The 26587-nt window shown below is 36.6% G+C and overlaps 1 protein-coding gene across 1 annotated transcript; it reads right to left on the reverse strand.

The window, feature by feature from the left end:
• XIRP2 (xin actin binding repeat containing 2) lies at positions 1–25283 on the reverse strand. Its single transcript, XM_033516091.1, has 7 exons — positions 25275–25283; positions 23790–23943; positions 19801–19937; positions 11185–11251; positions 10397–10530; positions 3980–4113; positions 1–3055 (listed from the first exon to the last, which is right to left on the reverse strand). Exons 1-7 carry the CDS (start codon positions 25281–25283, stop codon positions 1465–1467), a joined length of 2226 nt encoding a protein of 741 aa, XP_033371982.1. The 3' UTR covers positions 1–1464.
• Positions 25284–26587: the final 1304 nt, after the last annotated feature.

The following is a 26587-nucleotide window of genomic DNA, read 5'->3' on the forward strand; positions in this document are numbered from 1 at the left end:
GATTGCCCCTAACTCTAGAAAGGCTCTAAAGGGATTAGTGGATATGCCGCACCTATAAAAACAATTTAAGTAACTCTAAGTAAGCTTTTGTGCCAATTAATGAATTGCAATTAATGAAGTTTCAAATGGACTGCAAATTTAGAAGTCCTCTAAAATGCTGCTCTGGCCCAGCCATTAAATCAGGCTCTTTAATCTCTGTAATTGGTGCTTTTCAGTATAGAAGAATACATGAGCCCTGCTGTGTTCTAAAAGCAGTAGAACATCTTCACTAGCCAATAGTAGCCAGTGAAAATATATTTCTCAGACTGACAGGCTCCTGTACTAAATAATGATGTAGAAAAATTTCATTTTACTACTACTCATCAGTGCAATTTTTCCCTTCAGGAACTATTCTGAAAAATGCATTTTTATTATGATCCCCTTTCTCTCTGACACTTTGGTTTAAACTAGTCATTGCATGAAGAACTTCACAAACTATTTAATGAAAATAGTACTTATAAATTCATATTAAAAAAATCACAAAATATTTTTTTTGTAAAGTGCTTTTTTATTATGCATTGTCAACAGTTAAATGATATGTTGCTGTATCATACAAGATAGAATAGTGTTAGGTGAGCAAACATTAATCCATAAGCATAGGTCTTAAGGAAAAAAGTGCTAGAGTTTGCATAAGTTTGTACAGGTTTAAATATGACACTGGAGAGCTGCTTCAGCTCAAATGACTTTGAATTAGTTACTGAAACAACCACTAGTCTTCATTGCCCAGTGTCCCCAAACACTCTTTCATTTCTATTTAGGCTGGTTTTTTTTTATCCAATGTTAAAGTTTACACACTTTTTTTCTCCCCTGTTACTCAACATAACTTAGTAGCAGCTCTCAGAATATAGCAAAACAGTGCTATTCACCAACCAGCTGTGGTTACTATTCAGTAATGATCCATTTCAAACTAAGTATTACATGATATTGCAAAAACAGAAAAGAAAAAGATTAACCCCCCCCAAATCTCAACCAAACCCCAGATTTTCTAGCATGAGCTAACACAACCAATGTACATAATATGTCATGGAGCAACAGCTCAGTTACAGTAATAATACATTAGAAAAAACAATGGAAGTATTTTTTCTTCCATTGTGCACACCAGGCGCTTCACATCTGAAGTTGTTACAAATAATAAATATTGAAATGGATTATGTTTCTCCAGGATAGCGTAGTAAAATATTCCTTGCAATGTTCAGAAATATAGAAAAACAAAGTGTGTTTTATAATTACAGATGGAAAAAAATCTACATCTTCATTGCCTTAAATGCCTTAAACTAACTGGATAAAGTCTGGGTAATTGACAGTATAATTGTATTTTTTTATGTCATCTCTGGATATTAAATTCTCCATGAGAGACTAAAATAAGTAGACTGAAGAAATACTTTGTAATGAGTGACAGACATAGCCGACAACTTGGATGTTTTATTAATTTTCATCATAAAATCTACTTTTTTTAATTTGTTCATCTGCAGTGAGCCATTTGAACGTGACTTTCTTGCCTTGGAATGATGAAACAGCAGTATGTCTTGAGCTCAGTAAATCTAAGCTTGTATTTATGTCAGTCTTTGCCAATTGGATTATTTCACTTTCTTGACAAGCGTTAATATAATTCAGTTCTCTACCATAATTTCCATGTTCTTTCAAATATGGACTGCAGGATTTTTTACTTACATCTGTAGAGTCTATTAGACCACAGTTTAAAACCAGGTTGTTTTTTTTAAGAAAAGATTTCTTCAGAGTGTCAGATAAAATAGTATTTAGCTTTTTATCATTTTTGTCATATTCTGATTCTTCTCCAGTGCATAACAACTCAGTATCAACAGAGAATGTGTTAGTTGCCGTCTTCAAAACTAACATGCTGCTAGTATGAGACTTCTGACAAGTGGCATCATTATTAAATTGAGCAAGACTCTTAGAAGTAACAGCATCTTCATCTTTTGAGTGCGGTTCATCCTGTGCAAGTACAGTATTACTAGAACAGCTCTCATGAGGTTCATACATCGCGTATATGTCTTCATTTCCAGACTGACTGTCCAGTTTTGCAAAGGCATGCTGTGATTCAGTGCAAATAGCATAGTTTAATGCTGGCTTTGGGGTAGACATAGCTGAGAGAGTTGTTTTTTGTGTAGAAATGTTTTGATGAGAAAAAGTGGCATAATTATTATTGTTATTGCTATTCAAGCTGCATTCTTTGTAATTCTTTTGTACTGTTACATCATCAATGTTAGTGACTTGTACAACTTCTGAATTATCAGTTTCATTTATTTGTTTTTCTTGCTTCTTCCCAGGACTATCCACAATTACATTATCACCCTCATTAATATCCTTTCCACTTTGCTCCCTACTCTCTGATGCTTCTAGTTTAATCACCTTATCTTGCACATTCCCTGCTTCCCCATCCTTCCCCTTATTGCCTGCTTCATTTTTCTTTGGTTTACAGGTATTTTTACCTTCTTTCTCAGACAGAGAGCAAAAGGATGAGTGTTGATTTTGTTGTGAATTTGTGTTGTTGTTTTTATTTTGCTCCATCACATTGGGATTTTTCTGAGATTCCTTTTTGTTGCCCAGAGGTTTATTTCTATGTAAACTAGAATCTTCTTGAGCAAAATCTTCTGGGGGCCACTTTGACTTATTTACTTTAGCTGATTCTTCAATAGAAAATGTTTTCTTATGTGCTGCATCATCTGTTGAAGGGGGCCATATCATTTTTAATTTACCTCTTTCTGTGGATTTTTTCAAATTATTATCCAAAGTATCAGGACGTGCACCTTCAGTACCTGAGTACAAGTCTTTATCTACTTCTGTAATTGGTTTAGGATCAACAGGTGCACTATTAATTGGATTTGTTTCTTCAGCCTGATTATTTTTAATTGAACTAAGTTGATCTTTAGAATTCCATAATTCCTTATGCTGCTTGTGTCCAAAACCTTCATCATAATTTCCTTTTGATTTGAAAAGTTGCTTAAAATGGGGTTTACAATATATTTTTCCATGGAGAGATGCATAATTTCCCAAGCTGCCAAATGGAAAAAAAAAAGGTTTATACTTTTACATATGATAGATTACCATACACCTTCCCTTTTCTCCCCCTTTCTCCCCAACCCCCTCCCATAAAAAATAAATATCTAAAATCTTTACTTGGATATTCCCATACAATTTCAAAGTCAAAATGAAGGCGAATAGTCATGCTTAGTGATTCATGAAAGAACATGAACTCATTCAGTTGTTGCACAGAATAAGCGTCAAATAGAAATGTTCCACAGCACTTCTGGGCTTTTTGGACCATTTTTCTTCATCTTATGAAAATTCAAATCTTCAGTTTTTCTACGAAGTAGCAGCAGAATTTAGTCTTTGTGCAAATGATAGAAATTTATGTTTGATTATATTTGGATTCTCCTCCCAGATGAAGTGAAGGAAATTTTCATTCATTCAATGTATAACTAACCCCAGAGTGTGTTAAAATCAAAATTCCTGGTCTTTGCAGTCAGTACAATAAATTATACATTTTATGTAAAGGTTACAAAATGATTTGCTAATGCAGAGAACTATCATAGTTAATGATAGTTTCCTCATTTTATGAATGAGAAAAATTGAGAGAAAATTTGGTGATCTTCAGATGTCTTAAATTCCACCCAAATTCCTGTGTCTACTGTGTCTGTTTCATGCTGTCCTGAAGGTCTGCAATGGTCAGTAGGAAGTAATATGGGGAGGAATTTGGAAGGTACTGCAATGGAGCAGTTTTATAAGGAATTTAAGGGTCTCGTTCCATGTCACAGTGCTGATGTTTGGAGCAGAGAAGAAAAGGAGAACTCAGAATACCACCCTGTCAACCCAGCATTCTACAGGCTGAACAATCCTACAGCTGAAAATAATTTCACCATCTTTTCTTATTTATATTCCAAAGCAGGGTTGTGTGAGTGCACGTGCAGTTATTTCTTACCTTAATTGACTGCTGCAGTGGTGACATCGGAAACATGATTTATGAAAATTTTGCTTATCGGCAACTAGACATTCCATGGGGTAAACTCTCTGTTGACAGAGTTTGCATGTTTCATTTTCCTGAATCTGCAGTTTCTAAAACCACATATTAAAAGGTTACAAATTAGTTTAAGTGACATGTTATGATTTGATTTGAACAGTATCAGTCCATATATTTTGTTAGAACATTTTCCATTTTCTGTTAACTGGTATCTCAGCTGTTTATTGTAGAGCTGCCTTTTTGTCCAGCTAACAGTAATACTTCAAAAGTTAAAAACTACTTACCTTTCCCTTTGCAGGAATCCATGCATTTGAAAGGACTATTCACTTCACCAGGTACAATATCTTCCATTTATTTGCAATAACCAATTATTTTGTGAAATGTGGTAGGATAATAAAAGTTTTTCTAGTACAAGTGGAATTGAGTATAATGTATGTATAATCTTTGAATGTACAATGTAATTTAAATATCAATAAGTAGGGATGGATGTTTGAAATTCTGATGAGGAATTCTTGCTCAGCCATGCCAAATGCACAGTAGGGGTTACCCCTTTTGTGGTAACCTCCTGTCTGTGCATTCATATGGACCAAATATGCTATGGACATAATTATTTGTCACTTTTATAATTTAAGTTGTCAGACCTCATACTTTCTTTGGTTGAATTTTAATACTAAGGTAGATACATTCACATTAACAACTTTATAAAATTCTTTTCTTCTGTGAAGCATATTTAATTATAAAGAAAACTATTTCTCTATAAAGTTAAAAGCATGAATAGGAAGATTCATACCAGTAAGGGGCAGAAGAATGGTGTTGGGCTTGGAAAAATGCCAGCTGCTCTTCTGTCTTGATCTCTGAATTGCTATGAAAATTGTATTAGCAGACAAATACAAAAAGGATGGACCAAATAATTGCAGTATGAATATATTTTCACTGATGATAGTAATGCCTCTTGACATCAACAGAAAATTTGGGCCCTTTCAGCATTCTGTCTGTTGGTTTGCCTGCTTGTGTTGATTTTATAACAGTTCCCAAATCAAGACAAAAAGTGATGTAGATTTTATAGCTACAGCTTTAGTTGCCATGTGTCTCTACTCTCCATAATGAAGGCTGTGAAAAATACTGAAAGTTAAATGTCTTTAATATAAAGTAGAACTTGCAAATAGACTAAACCACCAATAAAAAAAAATCAACTCTAATAGAATTGTTGGTCATGAATTGTAAGGTCTAAAATGCAGACTCTGCTTAGACACCAAGGAGGCTAAGAGAGAGACCTGGCAGCATAGATTCAGTTCTCCAGACATGCCTCCCACTCCCAATGCATGGACTGCTTGTGAGCCAAGCACCAGGACTCAGCTGAATATTCTTAGGTTTACAAGTATTCTGAATGTAGAGAGGGAGGAGAGGAAGGAGATAAGGTAATTAGGAGGAGGAAAAGTGGTGATATATCCTGGAAAACTGTCTCATTGAATGGTTACATTGCTTAGCTGAACAATTGATAGTAAGTGTTGTGCCTCAGAAGGCAAGTCAAGAGAAGAGGAAGGCTAAGAGGGAATTTAAGGGAAATTTATCCCATAACAACTTCCAGGACTGAATGAGGCAATATTCATCTCCTTGAAATGGAATCGTGTGTTGTGTGTCAGTGGCACAGTTTTGGTGGCTGGGGGCAGCCTCTGTGAGGAGCGGCAGGGCCTGGCCCGTGCTGGGCACGACCAGCTCTGGATGAAGTGCACGGCGGGGCTGCTGAACCACGCTCCTCATGTCTCTGGAAAACGTGTTCAAAGAGGGCAAAAAGCTGCCAGGACTGAGGGAAAAAAGTGTGAGAAACAGCCCTGCGAATAACAAGGTCAGAGAACTAGGGGAGGAGATGCTGCAACAGAGATTCCCCTGCAGCCTGTGGAGGAGAGCAGGGCAGCAGGTATTTCCCTGCGGCCTGGGGAGAGGACCACGCAGGAGCAGCCATGCACACTGCATCCCCTGGGGAACAGCACGGTGGAGCAGGTGGGTATTCCCAGAAGGAGCTATGGCATATGGAGAGCTCATGGTGGACCACGGGAGACAAGTGTGAGAAGGAAGGAGCAGCAACAAGGAACTGGTATGGACTAACCTCAGCACCCATTCCCCCCACCCACTCCGTGCTACTGGGGGTGGGAGAGGGATGAGGAAGAGGCAGGAGTAAAGCTGAGACTATGAAAAGGAGGGAAGGAGGGGAGATGTTGTAGTGTTTATTTCTCAGAATCTAAACCTATCTTACTTAGAAATTATTTTTTCCCATAAAAAATAAGTAATTATTTTAAATTGTTAAAGTAATTAATAGGTGTTCTTATATTGTTCCCTGTCTTTATATTATCCCATGAGCTTCTTCATCCTATTTTTTCTCCATACCTTGTTGAGGAGGGGGAATGGGACAGTGGGTGAATACAGTTTTGTATTCACCCACCACATGTAAATACAAAATCAGTGTAAATACAAAATCAGTGAGGAAAAGACTGGTCTGCTATTTGAGGTCATCAATATTTACCAGATAGAGATTAAAAACAAAATCCAGAGGTTTGACTTTTAGAGAACTCCCTATTCTACTGTAACTGGATATTTCTACTCACTTTTAACATGCTTGTTTTTGCTGAGACTGTTTGGGATGCAGTTATTTTCTTCATAGCAGCCCATGCGATGCTGTTTTGAATTTGGGCTCAGGTGCTGATAACACGCAATGTTTTAGCTATTGCTGAACAGTACTTTCCCAGTGTGAAAATCTCTTCTTCCTCCCACTCTGCCCTCCTGCCCAGTCCAAGCAGGTAGACTGGGGATATGCAAGAACTTGAGAGAGCACATAACCAAGAGAGCTGACCCCAGCTGACCAGAGGGATATTCCATAGCATATGGCATCATGCTTAGCAATAGAAACTGAGGGAGGGAAAGGAGGAGGAAGAGGGACATTCAGCGTGTTTGTCTTTCCAAGTCACAGTTGAGCATGTTGAGGCCTTGCTTTCCAGGAAGTGACTAGACATCAATTTCTTTTGCTTTGCTCATGCCCCAGCTTTTCTTTCTCTATTAACCTGTCTCTTCCTCTGCCAACAGGGTCTCTTGCTCTTGCTCTCCTGATTGTTTCTCCCAGCCCACTGTGGAGTGAGTGGGTGTGGACTTAGCTGTCAGGGAGAGCCAAACCACCACATAAAGTATTTTGTTGGATCACCACTAGGCTATGCCTCATTTTACAGGCTCACAATCTACTCATGTTTAATTCTGCTCCTAGTGTGATTAGGAGGGGTAGCACCCCTCTCTTGGTGCACTGTGCTGGGAGTCCCAAAGCAAAGCTTTCTGCTCAGGAGTTATGCTGGAACAGGAGCGTTTAGCTTTGTTCTGCCATTTCCTCTGCTGTTCAAGTGTAAGCATTCGGTTCATGTATCAAATGGCTAAAGCTATGGCAACATCTGGTCTTCCTGCAGGATCCCATCCATATTCAGTGTCCAAAATAGATGCAAAAAAGAGGACACTGATGTTCATCTTTCAGTAGCATATGTAATATTTTCTACATTTCAAATGCATAACTTTGCAATCTAAATGCTATTTTAATATATTTTTTAAGTAAAACATGCACCATGAGGAAGAAGTCATGCTTAATTTTCCATGTTTACTTCATATTCAATTATAAATATATATATATATATATATATTTTCACATCATATAGTTAAAAGTTTTGTTCAATATGAAACAAAGAATGGGCTTCAGCTCTTTGAAGGACACAGTGAGCAGTTCACTCCTTAGTGATGTGAAGCCAGGACCCTGACATCTTGTTTCATTGCCTAAACCAGACTGAAGCTTTATGAACAGGTTAAATCACCCAGCAGGAAACAGCAGGTTTTTTTGAAAAAAAAATTGCATAGTAATTTGTAAACCATTTCAGTAATTTTACTCAAATAGAAAACCCACTGAAACATAGTTCACTTTGTCTAAAGTCACATCTTGTATTTTACTAAACTAAAAATGGATGTGCGCAAAACATGAGCATTATTTTGTCTCTACTGACATTTTATACAACATTTTACCTCAGTTTAGAGGATGTTGCATTAATTTTAAACATTAAAAGCCAGGTGCATTTTGTGCACATTTTCTAGCATGTTAATGTATTTCAAATACAAAAGTAATGCAATTTTAATTGTAATATCTATTTTTAGTATAATTTTTGTTTTGCTACATGTAATTCTTCAGGATAGACCTCTTAGTGCTAGTCCTAAATTCATCCATCTTCAGCTTCTCAGTCTTCTGGACTTCAGGGAAATCTATCTTTTTGAATTCCTACATCTTATTTTTGTATTACTTGGGTATTATTGCCATCCAATTCAGAATCAGAAACTGTGCTTTGCTTTAGTGTTACAGGAGCTGCTGTATCTCTTGTTGGACCTTGATCTTGCTTGTCTGATTTTTATAATGGATGTTTCAGCTGGACTTGATTCCTTTGGATCCTGCATGGGCCAAGGCTGTATTTCAGCTTTTTTACCATGAGTGTAGCACCACTTATGTTTTCCTCCACTGAGATTATACATAGGAGTTTTATTTTCACAGGTAAAAGCTGCATTCATCTGGTGTGTTATTGTGTAATATCTCTTTTCAGCGTTGTATCCACAGACAGCTTCATTCTCCCGTCTTTGAAGCTCTCTCTGGTAACACACAATGGCTGAGGTTCAAAATGCATTATACTTCACTCTTCTGTGTAGAGCTCAGCTTCTCTTTCGGCTCAGGCCTTGTCTGCAACAAGTTAAGGGCAATAACTGGGTTGAGTTGCTCAAGTTTATCCAGGTTCTGTATTTCCACCATGTACCTCAGAGTCTTTACAGCACCATTAGAGACTTCTTAGGTGTGTGTTTCAGCTGATGCTTGTTCCTCACTGGGGTGATTTTTATTCATATAGTTTGCTGGCTGCATTTCAGACATGCACCTACCTGCACCAACACCTCCACTACCTCATGTAAGGACATTGTCCATAGTTCCTGCAGAGCCTGGAGCATGTGCATGCAGCATGCCTGGAGACTGCATCTGAAACATTCACGCTGTCTATTTTAACATTTCTCCCTGCAATGGTTCCTTCTCTGTAGTACTTCTAGCTTTATCTGGGTCTGGAGGATCATCTTTAAATGGAACAAAAGGCTGGTTCTCACAGACCTGTCAGAGAGAGGACCTCTCCTCTCTGGATTTCATGCCACTAAAGCATTATTTTTCTGGCCTTGTGAACATCTGAATGATGAAGGCAAAGCCATTTCTAGCCTGCTGCACATCTAAAATAATATGTTTTAGATCCATGACATAAAATATTAGAAAATGTTTTTCTAAGTGTTTTCTTAATATTGGGTGTCAACAATTATATAAATGTCTTAGTTCAAAATAAATTGCTTTGGGTACAGATCAGTGGACACAGTGGACTCTGTTGGATAGCTGTTTGGTCTAGTGAACTTAGATTATACTGACATTTCCTTTGGAGCTTTTGCATAAGTATTGTGAAGTTCTCCTGTGCTTCCGTGTGTCAGGAGCAAATAATTGCAGAGGTAGAAGTTTCATCCTGTTTTTTCCTTGGTGTAGAAATTTCCTGTAGTCAGCTTACTGAAGTTGTGGTGGTAGCAGATGAACTGTTTAAGTCAATGTGATTTCCTGGTATGTATTTTCCATCTTTAGGAGACGAAAGTGTTGGGTTGTCTGTAGTTTATGGTTGTTTTTTCTTCTTTTTTTCCCTCTTCTTTTCTTAAGCATAGTTATATATAAAACAATTTTTCTATTCTGCACAAAAGCTAGTTCTGCAAGCATCCAAGCAATAGGATTCTAATAAGATCTGGAAAGACACAATCTATCAGCTATTGCTCAGAATGCATAAAACCAATCTTTCGAGCTAAGAGCTGTGATATTTGCACCATAGAATATATGTGAAAAGAAATGTGAAATTCATGCAAAAAGAATGAGCAGTCTTTGAGATTTTGCTGCAACAAATGCAGACTTTGCACTGTATGCATAACAAACTTTAGCTGTAGCTTATGCTCATTTTCATTTCTTTTGAAAGTAGTATTTTCCAGGCTTCTGAGAGTCTTTGGTGACAAATTATACATACTTATAGATAAAAACAAGAGGAGACTATTCAGCAGAGGAGGAGAAAATGCAGAGGTTGTTACCTTGAATTGTTTTTGTCACATACTGTAAGTACTTAGAGAGCCTTCTAATGAATATCGTATTACATTATGTGCACTTAATTCCTGAAGTCCATATATTCCCACCACTTCCATATGTTACATTTTCAATCATAATTATGCAATATAGAAAATCAGTCAGCATGGTAAACCAATGGCTTAACTTCTAATTTGCATAAGGAAAGATCCTTCATCAAAAATACTGACCTTTACTTCTTTAGCAGATGTTGTGATCTCTCTGTCGGAGTGAGCAGCCTTTTCCTGAGCTGCCTTCTCAATCTGTTCTTTTAAAATCTGTGTTACAGTCTTTGGGAGCTCTTCATTCTGAGCTGAATTGATTACTGCAATGGGAAGAAGAATAAAACAGATTGGTTTTTCCTCCAACCTGCATTTTATGAAATTGACTTTATCACTGAATTATAAAACATTATTATCTTGCGAAAATTGTATTTAGCCTTGTAGAAGTCAGGAGAGTAACTTGATCAGTACAGAAATCTGTAGAGAAAATGACAGAATAATTTTTTAAGGACTACTGTTTTGCCATACCTGAGTGGTGTGGCAGGGCCAAAGGGTGACTGAGGTCTGTGGGAGAATGTAATGCATGAATTCTCATTCAAGGGCTGAATTGCAGAAGCAGCAGTGTCTTAACACTGTGATCATATTCTGCAGGGTTATTCAGTTCAGCTACAAGCTGAACCTTAACCATGCACTGCTTTGTACGTAGATGGACTAGTGTTTGCCTGTATTTTCAGACAAGTTGTCGAGTTCCCCATTCTTTCAAGCAACTCAGACCATATTTAAAAACACATCCTTATGCAAACATAATCTCTTCATACCGAATTCTAAACTTAAGTCCCGTTTTAGTTAAGGAATGTGCATTGCTGAGAATTTGGAACAGTGTGTGTTTTCATGTTTGTATGCTAAGAACAGTACGTTTGTGGGTGTAAAGACATTTCCCACTGCTCATTTGTGATTATTCTCATGCCACTTCTTACCTGTGTCATGCTGAGTGAATGTAGATGCCATTTTCTTTTCATGGGTAACTTGCTCATGAGGAGAACCCTGTGCACAAAACCTTCACTTTAGTCATGATTTAGTGCAATGCATAAGAATTTTAAATACTTCTGAAACCATATTTAAAGTATTACATAGATGAAAAATATGAATGTAAATCTAAAAATTATCATGATAAAGCAATAAGTGTTCAATGAGATTATTATTAAATTATATAGTTACCTCCTTTGTTTGAGAGGTTTCTGTTTGGCTTTCTTTGGAGGTCATTTCATTGCATTCAGCTTCCCTGGTGCTACTTGATACTGTGTGGTGCCTGATACTTGATGTTTCCTCAAGACAAAACAAAAAAATTCACGTTAACAGCTATTAGTAAATGAGATTTTTTTTTTTTTTTGCCTGAAGGGCTGTCAGAAATTAATTCTAATGTAAGTGGTATAACTAGAGCAGCCATTTCACAGGAGGGTGCCATTGTTATTATCTTTGATATTTATTGCTATCAACATTGGAACCGGCTTTTTTACAACACAGAAGATGTCAAATCTTTGTTACTGCAGCAAGATGCTTGCCAGCAGATATGGCCAGCTGCATGAGTAGATACAATGCATGACTGGACTGGAAGGGGGCAGATGTGACAAGGAGGACTTGTTCTGGCTTTATGTGCTGTGCCTCCAACTTGTTGCGTGGCAGTGGGCATAACGCTGCATAATGCATTTTTTTGAAAGGAAGTGTAATATGTCTGTATGAGGTGATGACTCTCTACATATACTTTATAAAGTTCTTCCAATGCAAAAATCATGCTGAATTGCAATTGTGAAAAATATGACCCACAGAACAGCCATAAATAAGATCCCATAAAATATGCAGGGTAGTACTGTAACTACAGGCCAGAAAACTGCAGTGTAATAATCAGAGTGTATCTTCAGGAGTTTAAAGCACTGTCCAAGATGTCTGTGTAAACTGATTTCTCAGTCTATCTGTGTTTGGCTTGGCTTCGGATTCTGACAGTGATTTGTTTTCTTATTTGAAACCTGCCATCAAACCTGTATTACATAACTACCAGTGTCCATGAGAGACACCACTTTGAGACTTAGTGATTAGAGGATATAAATCTGAAAGATTGAAATTATTAAGGCAGCACTCCTGTGCTTCCTCTCCCATGCACACAGAGCCATCTAAGAAATAATTTCACTCATGTCAAATTTTATTTTCTTCATCCTTTGTTAGAAGGAAGCTTGTCTATTAGTTTCTACTGATAATAAGTTTTCAAATGGAAGGAGCTTCTGGTCCCTCCAGCAAGAGCTTCCTGAGTGTTCAGTGAAACCTGAATATGAATGGAGACACTACTGTCTTTCTGAGATTGCTGCTGTACATCTAGTGCAACATAGAGCTGTAAGCTTCCTGCATCTCAAGTCCTGACTGCTACTTGAAATTCAGTTAATTGTGGGGCAAGAAATTTGTTCTTTCTGTTAGTCATGCCATGAGAAAGCATGTATTTATGGGATTTATTCCACCTTCAAACTAAGGAATGCTTACACTGCTTGCATCTCCACTAATATTTCTGCTGAATCAGTATAGGGGTCATCTACTGCCTGACCATGCAGTAGGGAGCAAGGGTTCTTAGATCTATGACAGAGAAACACTGAGCATTCCCTCCATGGGCTTTAGGAATTCTTTTCCACCTCTGTGCTGCCAAGTCCTGTTTCAGCTATAAGATGAATTAAAACTGTATGAACAAAAGGTGGAATAAATTTTCTTATTCCTGGCCCAGTAAACGATTTAGTGCATTACCAGTATCAAAATCAATCCTATCTGAATTGTCAGAGTGCATTGAGGCTTGAGCAGTTCACAGCATTTTTTTCCTGCTTTTACAGAATGTCCTGTTTTGTACTTGCAGGTTCTGTGTACATTACAGTTGTGAGAAAGCTGCACAACATTTGAGGAGATGTAGAGCTAACCACATACCAGGTTGAAAAGAGGCAGTTCAAAAAGAATGAAGTGCAAATTTTTCCATCTCTTTTCTGTTTAATGACTGTGTAGGTGTGCGTCTAATATGCCTTTTCCTTCTATATGGGTGTGCTTTTTAATATATTTATGCATATATATGCTTTTTTTCATTTAAGATATGCTTTTCTGTTCTAATGTGCATGTTTTAGATATGTAATTCAAGCTCTCATTACTGGAAAAGCTCATTCATGAGACATGAAATATATTCAGAATACTCATCATGTGTCCTTTGAATGGTGTGGGGTATTAAAAAGAAATATAATTAGACTTAATGTAGTCAGGAAGCAAATCTAATCTGAATGTCACTAGTGCTTTATGCTGTAACTTTGGTACTGCTTATGAAGTAGTTGCCATATTGCAAAAGACCATAATAATTTAATGCTATAGCTATAGGCCATCTAAAATGCAGCCCAAACATTATGAGCCAGATTTTGACGACATAATTACACAGCCTTGCTGTGGGAATGCTGGGAGGAAGAGGTACATGGAGGATCTCTTATTTTGTGTGTCAGTCAAAATGGCTAATTGAAATTCCTGTAACAGGTTGTTAAATGCTGCTTGTTTATTACTCCAAACAAGTGGATAGTTAGAGGACCTTTGGTTTCATCCCTCCTCTATAACTGCCAGCTGTTGTATACAGGATTACTGTACGTACAATTAATTTAGTCTACCCCATTATGGTTTGTGACATGTTTTGTAGATCCCATAGACTTTGTAGTATATTCTATAAAATTGGTCAATTACATTTTGTTTATGGCAAATCACGAGAAGGGTTCAGAAAACACTGTCAGCTGGGTGATTGTTGGCATGCTGCTCTCTTGTGAATGGTTTCGCAAAATTTTTACGTTTTCTTTCAGACTTCTTTATCCTCCTTTATCCTGTCTCTCACATTTGTTTCCCGTCACCCTTTGTGTGGGCTGCTGGCCTTCCCGTGCATATCTGTATGGTGTTTAACACAGAGGACTAGAGTGTACTGTTGTGTCTCTGGGTAATTCTAAAAAGTCATTCTAACCCAAAACAATGCTATTTAAAAATAAACATGTAAGTCCAAGAGTAAGTCTGTATAAGTTTTGTTAGAGAAGTGTTCTTTTTATGTAAGCATTCAGATTATTTTACTGAAGAGAACTGTAATTGCTACACACATTTTATGTTTGTGGCCCATACAAAAACTTTAGTGCTTCTGTACTGCAATAATTTAGATAGAATTCTTATTGAAAATGTGCCAAGATTTGAATTATCAGTAATTATTCTGTGTAATTTAAACCAAAGTTTGCTTTTTTGTGTTGACATTTTTAGTTTCCTTCTGTTCTAATAACAAACAAAACATACTTTCTCTTTCAAAAATAGAATTGTTTTTCAGCTCAGAATTGTACACTACTTTATATGTATACATGCATAAAATGTGTATACAGTTATCTGTCTATAGAAGTATGTGTTTCAAGGGGATCAGATGGCTCAGAAGTTCATCCAAGCACAAGAAAGACTTCTGCTATCTCATAATTGATGCATAATGTGTTTAGTTGAACTGTACATTATGATCAACATACAATCTCTCAGAAGCTGGATAATGTAATATTGTTTATGTATTGGCAAATAGAGAACTTTCTGTTCTAAATGAACAGTATGTACAAACTTGTAAGCAGCAGTGGAAGTAAATCCACTGATTTCTGAGCCTGAATCTTCAGTTTCAAAGTTAGTGACGATGGAATGACTATTTGCCATGGATCTTAATTTCATCCTCAAAGCAATGCTTTTTTTTTACCTATTTATGTTCTTAGCAGAGTCTCACTGCACTGTGGGAGTCTGGCAGAAATTTCTCATAAGAACTTCACTTATCTACACTTCTTCCCTATGATTTGTCAGCCTTGCTTATTTTTATGTATATATTTGGGGTGTCTTGGGCACTATATGAAAGTTTTTAATAAAAATATAAGGTTTTCCCCATTCACTGACATTGTCCCATTATTCAGTCTTATTCTCTGCAATTGCTAGAAAATTGGCAATTGCTGCAGTAGCCATCTTAGGAAATTCCTCTGGAATGACCCTCAGTGAAGGAGGTGTAGCTATGCCCGTGTCAGTTCTGACATTCTTTACTATAAGGTTGAGTGAACATCAGATGTTTTCTCTGTATGTCACTCCTTTGCTGTGCTGGAGGTTCAGCTCACTTGCTGGCCATGGCTCCTTTCTGACACTGGGCACTGAGGCTGTGCCTGAGCAGTCAGGTAGCTGAGTTGGGTACCAAAGCACTCCAGGCTGGCACCTGCACAGGTGTAACACCAAAGCTCGTGGCCTCTTCTCATCCTGATGGCTGATGCTAGAAAATGCTCATGGTGCCAGTGGTCAGAACCCAGACCAGGTCTCTAATCAGACTCTGGTTGAGTTTTTGAGCACAGGGTAAGTCTGTGATCAGTTTTCATTGCTGCTCACCCTTTTGGGCATGAAATTATTGAACTCTACTGGTATAATGTCACGTATTACAAGGAACCAATTGCCAGTACAATCTAGAGAGCTAAGAATGATGGCTGCTGCCTGAGAAAAATGGGAAGATGAGTAGTTATTATTTGCATATTTGATGACAATATTTTGAATAAAAGTCATGAACTCCTTATACAATAATGGAATATGTAGTAGAGTGTTCAGCTATTTATATTATTATTTAAAAATTTAATTGCATCCTTATTTTATCTTAGATTAATAGTTTGAATTTATCCAGATCTAGACATCTGTCTTCAAACTATGTGTTTTCTCTGTTTTGCCCCAGGATGGATTCAGTGACCTTGAATAATCTTTCAACTACTTATGTGTATAATCCCATTTTCCATGAAAGTGCAGTTATGTTACATAGAAATGGGATTTTATGGTCTTTCAGCAAGTTATTTAACCTAAATTTAAAGATGGTTCCATATGGTCTGAGTGATTTCATTTTTCAGTGTATGTGGCTATTTTTGCTGATGATTTGACAGAACCTCCTCAACTAGCCATAGAGGAAAAATATATGGACAAATATGTTTTTAGGTCACATCTTGACTGAAGAAATGGAACTATTATAGTGGCTTTGTGGAAAGATGGATGTCCTGGGAAAATGCATCTACACATCACAGACATGAAGTTATTGGGTTCCACGCAAGAGAAAACTCACGTAATTTCTGTACAGGATTCTTTATTTCTTCACCCAGAAAACTGGCAGGTAAAGAGGGTCATATAATCAGAAAAGTAGGTACATAACACTTCCTATTACCACAGATTATGCACCAGTGTTAGTATGTCCCACTATGGCATTTTTCTGCTTACTTAAAGATATATTAATACCCCTGCAGCAAACTGTCTTCTTCCTTACAAACTGAAGTTTTGCTTGTTGTCTGTGCAAGTTGTTGATATAGGTATTAATGTATAAGAAATGAGAGATGAGTGGTAGATATGATGATATTTATTTAACATTAGAATAAGCCTATGGCAAAATGTTAATGTGTCTTTTTCTACAAAGCTGGGAGAACAATATTCCTTAAAAATCTCTCCAGGAAGTGCAGGATGGTAAGCAAATTTACTGTTTTTCAGAGTGCACAGGACAGACTGTACAGTGTTTTATTGCAGGGAATTTCACATAGTCCAAAATCATTATCTCCTACAACTATTTTTCATGGTATAGACTAATGAAGCAATGAAATGTGAAGGTCTTTTATCTGAAGTCACACTTAGCTGCTTTTTGTTCTACTTTCATGTATTGTCTGGGTTCTTCTGTGCAATTTTTGATCTGTTTAGGGAAATTTATTAGATTTAATTCAGTGGAAGCAGGAAACTCCTCTTGAAAGAGAATGACTTAATATCAAATGCAGTAAATGCAAAATATCACCATGACACACGATAATGTATAAATCACAGTCTTATAGACAGGTTTCAGTGTAAAATACTGCTGTAGTAATAATATGCATTACTCAATCTAAGTCTAGTTGAGTCTAGTCTATAGTGAGTGTTCATCAGCATAAAAAATATATTAATCCCGTGATACATCTCAAATATAAAATTCTATGAGTATGAACATTAGAGAAATGTTGTTTTAGCCATAATGAAAACTCGTCAGTGAAGCAAGCAATCATATTTTCTCCTCAGTTATCTAGCAGGGCATACATAATTTGTTAGTATTAAAATGCTGTTGTTACCTGTAGAGATCTATGCTGGTGCTGGTACTGAACAAAGGTCTTTTTTGGAGACATCCTTTGTACTTTCTCGAATTGTTTCCTCACTGCTGCCAGGCCACCAGGCACAGTACAGAACTTGCTCTTCTGTGAACTCTGGAGTGAAAAAATAGGACCAGTTGTTTTCTATTTGTGCTAAAAACATATTTTTGTGACTTTTTTTTTTTTTTTAAACTAGTTAACAGCAGTATGCAGGAATGACTCAGACAATTGTGAATACTCTTTTTGGCAAGTTCACAGACTGCTGCACAGTAGCCATACTTGATGATTTAGATAAAGTTTTGCTTGGCCTGAATCTTGAGCACCAAAAGAAGTAAGTCCCATCTGCTGAATTGGCAGAAACAACCACTTTCCAGAACAATACTTCTGCTGTTCCCTCTTCTACTTGTCTCCTCTGAATTCTGTGGCATTCAGAGTTGCCACCTGGTCCTCTCTGTGTTTCCAGTGGGTATTGTTGAAAAACATGCAGAGAGCTTCAAGCAGGCCTTTGTGAGATGATCTGCCTTCCCCAACAACAGCAGTGAAGGTCACAAGAGGGCACTTATCCTCAGACTTCCTGTTCTAGTTCTGTCCTTTATGTGTTAATTTTTAGATGGTATTGGATGAAACTTTCAGCATTTTAATTTATTAATCACTATGCACAAAAAACCCCACCCAAAAATTAGGAATACATTTGTCATGAAGCTACTAAGTAAAGTTATATTTTCTACTTTTATTTGAGTAAGTAAGCAGATCATAAAAAAACCAGGTTGTTTTTTTCTTCCTTGTGATGAAGGCTACATGATTATATATGTGCATGGATATATGAGTGCGGAAAGTAATTGTTACTTTTTATTACATAATAATGAATGAACATTTCAGGCACACCTTAACAGCCATTTGGAGATATTTTGAGCAGATAAATGCAGTTATGGGTCCCCTAATGAAATGTAGTAATTCCCTTTAATGGGTCCAAATTTAAAGTTCCTTCTTTCAGGCAACCATCCACTTCAACAAGAAATTGCAAGACTTTTCTGAGTATAAATTAAATAGTTCCCGTGCGCTCAACACAGCTAGATTGGGTCAGGCTTCATGCAGTTCTTTTCATTGTGAGAGAAAGTACTAACTTCAGCAAAGTTTCCAGTTGCTGGTCTAGGGAATTGGGACCTTCTCAGACAGATGAAATGCAGGACTCTGCCCCAAATACATGCCAAGCAGTTGGGAAATATGGAAGTCAGCAGGCAGGAATTCGAGGGCTGGAAAACACCTGGGTTCTGGTGGCTGTTTTCACTTTGTGGTTTCTGGATTATCCATGCACCCAGAAGGTCCCTTCAGGCAATGCAAACCCTTTTCCCAAGACTAAAGTGCAGGTGAGACTGGGAATCCTACAGTTGTACTTGCATATGGATGATGTCTGGTGATAGCTGAATTGTAGTTCTTCTTTTGCCAGATGTGGTCTCTGATTTACAGAAATTACTCTGGCCTAGTTTGCAGTGAGTAAAAGGTGTTCTTTCCATGTGCTGAAAGTTTAGTGTAAACTAAGACCATTGCCATTCTCACATTAGAGCAAGTCCCCATAATGCCTTCCTTTCCTTATACAGGGGATCTAAGCTGCAACTTCTAGCTGGGATTTTAAGGTATGGTAAAACCACATTTTTTAACCCTTAGTGTTTCTGCAGAACTGAGGAAGGTTTTCCTGGCTGAGATCTGAAGACACAGTTTTCAGATATTCCCGACTGATAATTCAGTTTGTGGTAAGGAGGTCTATTTTACTAGTTTATAAATTCTGTTAACCAAATACATTATATGCTACTTGGTATCAATATTTTAAAATTTTCAGTAAAATACTTAATCCTATTGATAGACATGTAGAGGGAGACGTAAAACAAAATGAAGAAGGTTTTTTTTTCCTAACTACTATTTTATATAACACCAATTTTAAATAATTTTATTACAAAACAATACTTTTTCATACACCTTGTCTCATAGAGCTACTATTTTAAAATGCAGCGATTTCAAAGTCTTCAGTTTGAACAGCAATAGGTCTAAACTTAATGTGCTTTTGAATATGATTTTATTCTTTAGTAATAATTTTAGTAATGCAGAAGCTGCTGTCTTAATATATCATAAGCCTGTGGCCCTAATAAATGCAGCTGATGCAACAGTGAAAGAAAAGCCCAGTCCCTTTAATGAGTTAAAGGGAATTGTCCAGATGACCAAAGCTTTATAGCATGAGAAATCTCTCTCAGCAGAGATTGACTGATGCATCAATAAGTTTGCTAAGTAGGGTTGTTAATTTAATGTCAAATTTTGATCCTCATAATGGTCCATCAGTCAGCTTGGATAAATAAAGAATGCAGGATATGTCACTGTGCAAAGCAAATGGAGAGGTAAGAAGGTAAGAAATCATTGATATCTTACATGGGCAAAGGACACAGCAGCCTTGTACATAGCCATTCTTTCTTTAAAGGAGACAGTCTCCTGGAAATCCAGCGGTGTGTTATCAGCCCTGGGAGTGCTCTCCTTAGATAGTCCTCTTACAAGTTTGCGAGACTCCACTGTAAGTACAAACAGAAATTATATTTTCTAAGAGGAAAATAGCTACATCTTTTCTAAATCTTGAAATAAAAGCAGTAGTAGAAAGAAGAAGTAACATCAATTTTTTCACAAGTTTATCTTATTTTCAATTTAGAGCTTAGAGAGTAGCAAAAAATTTAAGTCAATGAAACTTTTCAGAGTGGGGGAAATTTCTTGGCTAAAAACAATAAGCTTTTTAATTAAAAAAATTATAAAATTTAAACAATAAGCATAGTATTTTTCTGATGGTGTTATAGTTCCATTATTTATACTGTAAAAAGTAATTTTAAGTACTACAAATAATCTGTTCTAATTAGATATCTTATGTTCTAATTAGCCTTAGACTTCATAGTATTAATTTGACCACAGTCTCTTCTGAGTCTATTGTAGATTTCAGTTATTTACTGGTCTTACATTAGGGTGGTATGTATTAGTTGGTTTAGTGTTACTAAAAACTTGTAGCAAATTATCTCCGTTGCTCACTATATTTTAACCTTGATTCAAGGTGTGAAGAGGTTATAGATTTATCCTGAAGTATTTGCAATTCAGGTACAGTGCATGTGGAGACAACAGCTCGGAGGACTCCTGAAAAAGCAGCTCTGAGTTACTAGCACTAGGAGGTTCTGCTGCTGCTTTCTGCACTCATTTGACTGTGTCAAAAGAATTCCTTATACTCCGAAAAGTGCCTTAAATTTAGTGTAAAGGTATTCTTCCTTCTTTTAGACAAAGGGGAAAAGTATACTGTGGTCATCTCTCTTGTCTGTGATAAGAGAAATGCAACAAAAAAAAAAGTGAGTTTTGAACAGCTGTCTGTTCATCCGGCAAAGAACATATTGCCAGGGAAAGGATATCCCACCAAACAGGGAAGACATCGAAGGCACACCTGGCCTTTCTACCTATTCCCTCTAAAACTATTAAACTGGCATAAGTGTTCAAGGTTCAGATATAGCAAGAAAATAGAAGAAGTAATTCTTCAGTAAAAATCAGATGCAGGCATGCATAGAAGAGTGATCTCAGTGTAAATATACTCAGGCTTTTTAGTATTTTTACATGACCCTACTCATGACTTACATAAGGATAATTTTCTTTCCTATTATGCTTATCCCATGCAGTAATTTTGCATATTTCATGTTATCATGGTAGAAAAAATAATTGTACAGTTCAAGAAATAATAATAGCAGCAGTGAAAGAGTCAATGAAAGTCAGCTGAAAGTAAAAGAAAGATTTTCAGGGAAAGTAGAAATCAGAAGAGAGAGAAAACTGCTGTTTTTCAAATAAGAAGTCTGTGCATTAAACCAAAGCTAACCAAAACCATGGAGAATTTTAAAGTACACTTTGGAAACACAGAGGAATATTCCACCAAAGCCAAAAAGTGTCAGTTCATTTTTAAAGGCAGATTGAATTATGTAACACACCAGAATGAAATTTTTAAGCCATTGCTTTAATTCTTAAGAATATTTAGGAGCTAAAAAATCTTCCTTGGTATTTTGGTTCAACAAGGGATTTTTTGGATTGTACATAGTCATAAGAATGCTTTCATTAAGTGCAATGGGAATACTCATGTGCGTGAAGTTAGATGTGGTTTAATTCCTTGCTGATATGGGGCCAATGAATTTAATGGACTGTTTTAAAAAACATTTTAATAGATACATATTATTAACCACCTGGGGAGTGAAAGTAATAGAAACTATTCTCTTGTTAGCTTTAAAACCTTTAAACAGAATTTTTTTGTCTTAAGAAGCTAGTTGGTTTATAACACAATGTAAAATTCTTTGTAAAGGTATAAGAGATTATATGATCTAAACTTCTGCTCATTCATTTTGCTGTAAGCTTTTCTCATTCAAGAGAACTTGAAGGTGTAATACATTCTGATTCTTTCAGGTATAAATGTATTTTTTAAAATGAACTAATAAGAGCCTTATCAAGCTGAGCTATGCCAACAAAATCTGCTTCCCTTTGTCATATGGGACTTGTACGATAGTATCTCTTTCAGAAAATTTAATTTTTTATTAGTCGTGAGTTACATTAATTCTATAAAGTAAACTAAGCTTGAAAAATCATTTGTGCATAATAGAATTTGAGAAATCTGTCTTTTTGCCGTTTTTTTCCCCAACAATATGCCTGCATAGCAACCCAGTATGTCTTCTCCAGGTTTTCATGGTAGGTTGAACAGCAATACTTCTTTGTTTTTCAGTGGAGACAACAGAAGTTGTTGGTTGCTGATACTCAAGTCATAGAGTTTGCAGTAAATTTTGCTCAATACTTTTTCTAGGAAAATAAGATTTTGGCCTAACTGGAACATTTTGGAAAAGCTTCCATAGCACTTTAGTACTTTGAGGGTGTTGTTCTTGCTGAAAAATTGAAGCAAGTTGGCATATATTCATATTGGTTATAAAAAACTGAGATCTCATGGTGATGGGAGAAATAATCTATGGATCAGCATTATCTTATTTTTTTTCAGGACCTGACTGTTTATTCAAGTGCAGAGTTGCAGATTTCAATGCCTGACTTCAGCTATTAGAAGTTTAAGGTTTTTCACCAGTGGTTTCAAACTAAAATGAGTCTTTAGGGAATTTACTTTTCCTAAGACTGTCTGCATGCAAAATGGGATATTATGGCTCTCACAGGAACATAGAAAAACATTATCCCCTATGGAAGTGTCACATTTTTGAAAAAAGCTTCATGTATAAGAGGTATAAATTGTTGACTGTGCATTTTTGCATAAATCATATTATTTGTTATTCCTGGTGGATCAAAAAATGCTTCTGAACCATGAAATGCCGTATTTAGACTCAGAGGTAGAGTGGATATGGAATGGAGGATTCTGTTTTGTAGTCAGAGAGGAAAAAAAAAGGTTTTGTACTAGAAATCTCTAAAAGGAGAAGGGGAAAACACCCCAAAATAATCTTTAAATCCAAAGATATCTGAAAAACTTAAGAAGATGCAGAGAAGAAGCACAAAAAATACTGCCACAGAGAGAACTGTAGCTCTGTCTAGTTAGTGCTAGATAGTCGTGGAGTGATATGGTCATAATAGATAATTATCCTTCAAAGAAGAAATGAGCAGGTATTAAAGGTCTCTTTAATTTGGTAGGGGAAAAAAGGAAAAGATAGCCAATGGCTGAAAGTTAAACTTTTTAAAAAGCAGGTCTGTAGTTTGAACAATGAGCTTAATAGACTTAGCAGCATTAGCTAGAAAAGGTCTCATGCATTCAAATTCCCATTTAAATTTCTAGAATCTGAAATAGATAAATATGCAGTCTAAACATTTTCTGATTAAAAAAAGAGTGGAATCAGTAATTGTTTCATATGATGTAGAAGGCTTATTAATTTTATTGGAAGACTGGACAAGCCTTTTAATGCTATTTATCTGGGTAATCTGTTTATTTTATATAATGTCAAGTTCTAGACACTCACAAGTCAATAAGTGGTTTTCAATCAGAAAATTTGATCATGCATATTCTTTCTATGTTAAAACAAACCAAAGCACAGATATAGGCACTTTTTGATATGGTCAAGCATTGATCTCCAAAGTGGAGTATGTGCACCCCAGGGGCTGTGCAAGACAGTCCTTTGGGGTGCAGGAATCTAGGTTTTTTTTGTGAATCAACACTTTCCATCTATTTTTTTTCATCCATCCTACTTTAACTTTTTTTTTGGTGTATGTTGTCTAAGGTTGTACTAGTAGAATAGTGCAGAAACATGATTTGTAAATAAATATACAAACCTTGGGAGGGCATACTCATAAATATTTTAATGGTAGAGGTAACCATCAAAAAGATTTGGAGACCACTGCCTTAAAGCAAGGTATCAGGTCAATGTGGCAATGCTAACCTTCAGAGCTGTTGCTATGGCCATTTTCTGATGACATCTTTTCAAAGATTGCTCTCCCTCTTTTCACGCTAGACTCCTCCTGAGAGATGGCAGAATGGTTCCCAGGCTGACTCTTCAATGGTGATGAAAGTGAATTCCTCTCACTTTCTGTTTCCTGTTAGAAGACATCAAGAGCAAGATAGCGTAACAAGTTATTAATAAGAAAGAGATGTGGGTTTTGTAGCACAGGGAGTGTACAGAGAGCCAGTGGATTGAGCACCACTCAATCCACTCAGCTCTTTTAAACACTTTCTGTGCACAGAGAAGTTGAGAGAGGGAATTTCTTTAACTTAATTTATCACTACATAAGAATATGTAAAAACAGCAAATGATGTCTTGGAAATCAGATGTACATGGGCATTTGCACTTCAGAAATTTGATTTTCAATTCTGCTGTGACTTATCAACTGAATTTATGTTACCACAGTAGCAGGTTAGTATTCCATACAGATAATTTACATAATATCATTAGCATCTCATAATCATTCTGTGGCCTCAGCCCTTCAAGTCAAAATGGGTAAATTATTGCTAACCAAGGCTTTAATGTGTTGCAGTTTGTGTTCTGGGGTGCTTCTCCTTCCTTCCATGCAATGTGCTACTCAGTATGAAGTTGGACACAATGGCTGTAAAATCTCATCTACAGCTTTTATGTTAATAACTGAAACTGCTGCAGTAGCAAAAATAGTTGTTTGTTTTTTTGGGTTTTTTTTGCAAGGAAGTGACTCGTATCTAACTGCTTTTAGACTTAGATATTACACATTGTTTGTGTAAGAAGCTCCACGACACTTCCACGCTCTTGCCTCATTAGTCTGTCAGTACTCTCAGGCGGTCAGAAGTGCCCCAGTGGCTCAGTGCCAGTGAGACAAGCTCTGTGACCAGGCTGGGTTGCAGTACACAGCAGTAATGGTGGGCAGTTGCAGCACAGGTAGGAGAGAGAGCTTGGCCAGAATGTGGGTGTGCTGAGAGGAATGATGTGTGCCAGGGGTAGCAGGTGGCTGAAAGGAATAGGGTATTTTGTGTGGCAAGAGCTATGGCTTAAAAATGCTCTTAATTTTGTGCTGTTTTTCAGAGTTGGTTATAAGTTACAGTTACAGCCTAGTCTTAATTATGGTATTTTGGTTTAAAACCACTCAAGAGCTGACCATTATTGTCTTATGGACAATCCATGATGCAGAAATGGCTCTGCAGAGGAGAAAGGAGGGATGGGGAGGGAGAGAAGAAATTAAAAGAAAATGCAGCTGTGCATGTTGTTAGATCATATTTGTCTCCTCCAGGTACTGCAGGCAGCCAGTACCTGGCATACATGAGAACAGCCTCAGGATCATCTTGCCCCAGCATTGTGTGTGCTTTCCCAAGTGAACACCAGAGAATCATTTTAATTATGTTCTAATTTCTACAGTATTAGGAACAAAATGGAGAACTCAAAATATACTGTGTTATCAATTACCATTGGCATAGTTGAGAACAAACTAGTCTACGTTGTTTTTTTTGGTGGTTTTTTGGTGTGGGCTTTTGTTGTTGTGGTTTTTTGGATTTTTTTTGTAATTTCTATTACTTTTTTTCCTGTAGATACCAGTAATAGTTAAAAAGTTTAGAATTTACTGTTTCTTACACTTATTCTTGCAAACCAGGGACCAATATAAATTTGATTTATATTTTTCTTGACTGTTACAAATTTTGTTAACTTGTAGCATGTTTCCATGATGTTTTTTCAAATTTACATCTCTGTGGTAGAAATTCCATTACCTATAAAATTTAAATAACTTAGTATTTTACACATGAATGTTAATAAGAATTTAGAAAAAAATTAATGCATCATTTTGGACCATGTTTGATATGAATTATAGGAATATCGGCCCTACTGAAGAGGTGTTCATGTAAATTCTCTTATGGAGTGACTTCTAAGATGTGGGCTACTATAGCAGAAGATACTTTCAGTCTCAAGCTGTTCTAGTCCCATTTTGCAAAGAGCATCCCTGTCTTAGTGGGGGCTTAGTGGGGTGATGATTTTCTTGCATGATGGCTCCAGCTGCAGTGCTAGAGCTCAGATTATGCTCAGGAAATGGTATTTCCTACTGTGAAAAAGTTATTGAAGAGTGTTATGATTACCATAAACTCAATTTAATCAGGATAAATTTAATTTGCATTCTTTTCTACTGGGGTATCTACGCAGATAACCTAATGACAGTGAATGTCAAAGACATCTTCGTAATAAGGATAGAATTAACATTTAAAAAGGCACTGAGGTAGTGCCAAGAGGTGCTTAATTAGAGGCTAATACATGCAACTCTTGCAAAACTTGCCAAATGGAAAGTAAAAGATTTTTTTTTCTTTCTGATTAATGCAGCATTCAGTTCATATCAAGCTTTTGTAACTATACATGTATTCTTGGTGGGATCAAGTATTTAACTGGGACATAAACTGTTCTGTTGAGCACTCTGTTAAAAGCATTTATGCTATTTCATTTTTGTTGGATATAAATTGTTGAAGTCTGTCCATACTCAGGTATCTTCCTGTCACGTAATTACTTAAGTTTTTGTACTGCCTCTTGATATTATATTCTATTTTTGCATGTACTTCTCAGAAAACGGTGACACAAGAAGCTATTTTTATGCTCTGATCTCATACTCTAGACATGATGAAAAGAATAAAGCACTGGAGTGCCAAATTTCAAGGAATAGGCAATCATTACAGTTAGAAATGCCAACAGTAAAGATTCCAATTTCACTGGACTGCTGAGTGGCTATGCTTCATTTAGAT

Source organism: Parus major, chromosome 7 (assembly GCF_001522545.3).
Source record: "Parus major isolate Abel chromosome 7, Parus_major1.1, whole genome shotgun sequence".
NCBI classification, from domain to species: domain Eukaryota; kingdom Metazoa; phylum Chordata; class Aves; order Passeriformes; family Paridae; genus Parus; species Parus major.

Excerpts from the sequence above, each read along its gene's own strand:
- XIRP2 (XM_033516091.1), bottom strand. Across the intron at positions 19,938-23,789 it reads CCATAGCAACAGCTCTGAAG|TGGAGTCTCGCAAACTTGTA; the intron begins GTTAGCATTGCC and ends TTGTACTTACAG. Across the intron at positions 10,531-11,184 it reads ATTCACTCAGCATGACACAG|TAATCAATTCAGCTCAGAAT; the intron begins GTAAGAAGTGGC and ends TTCCCATTGCAG.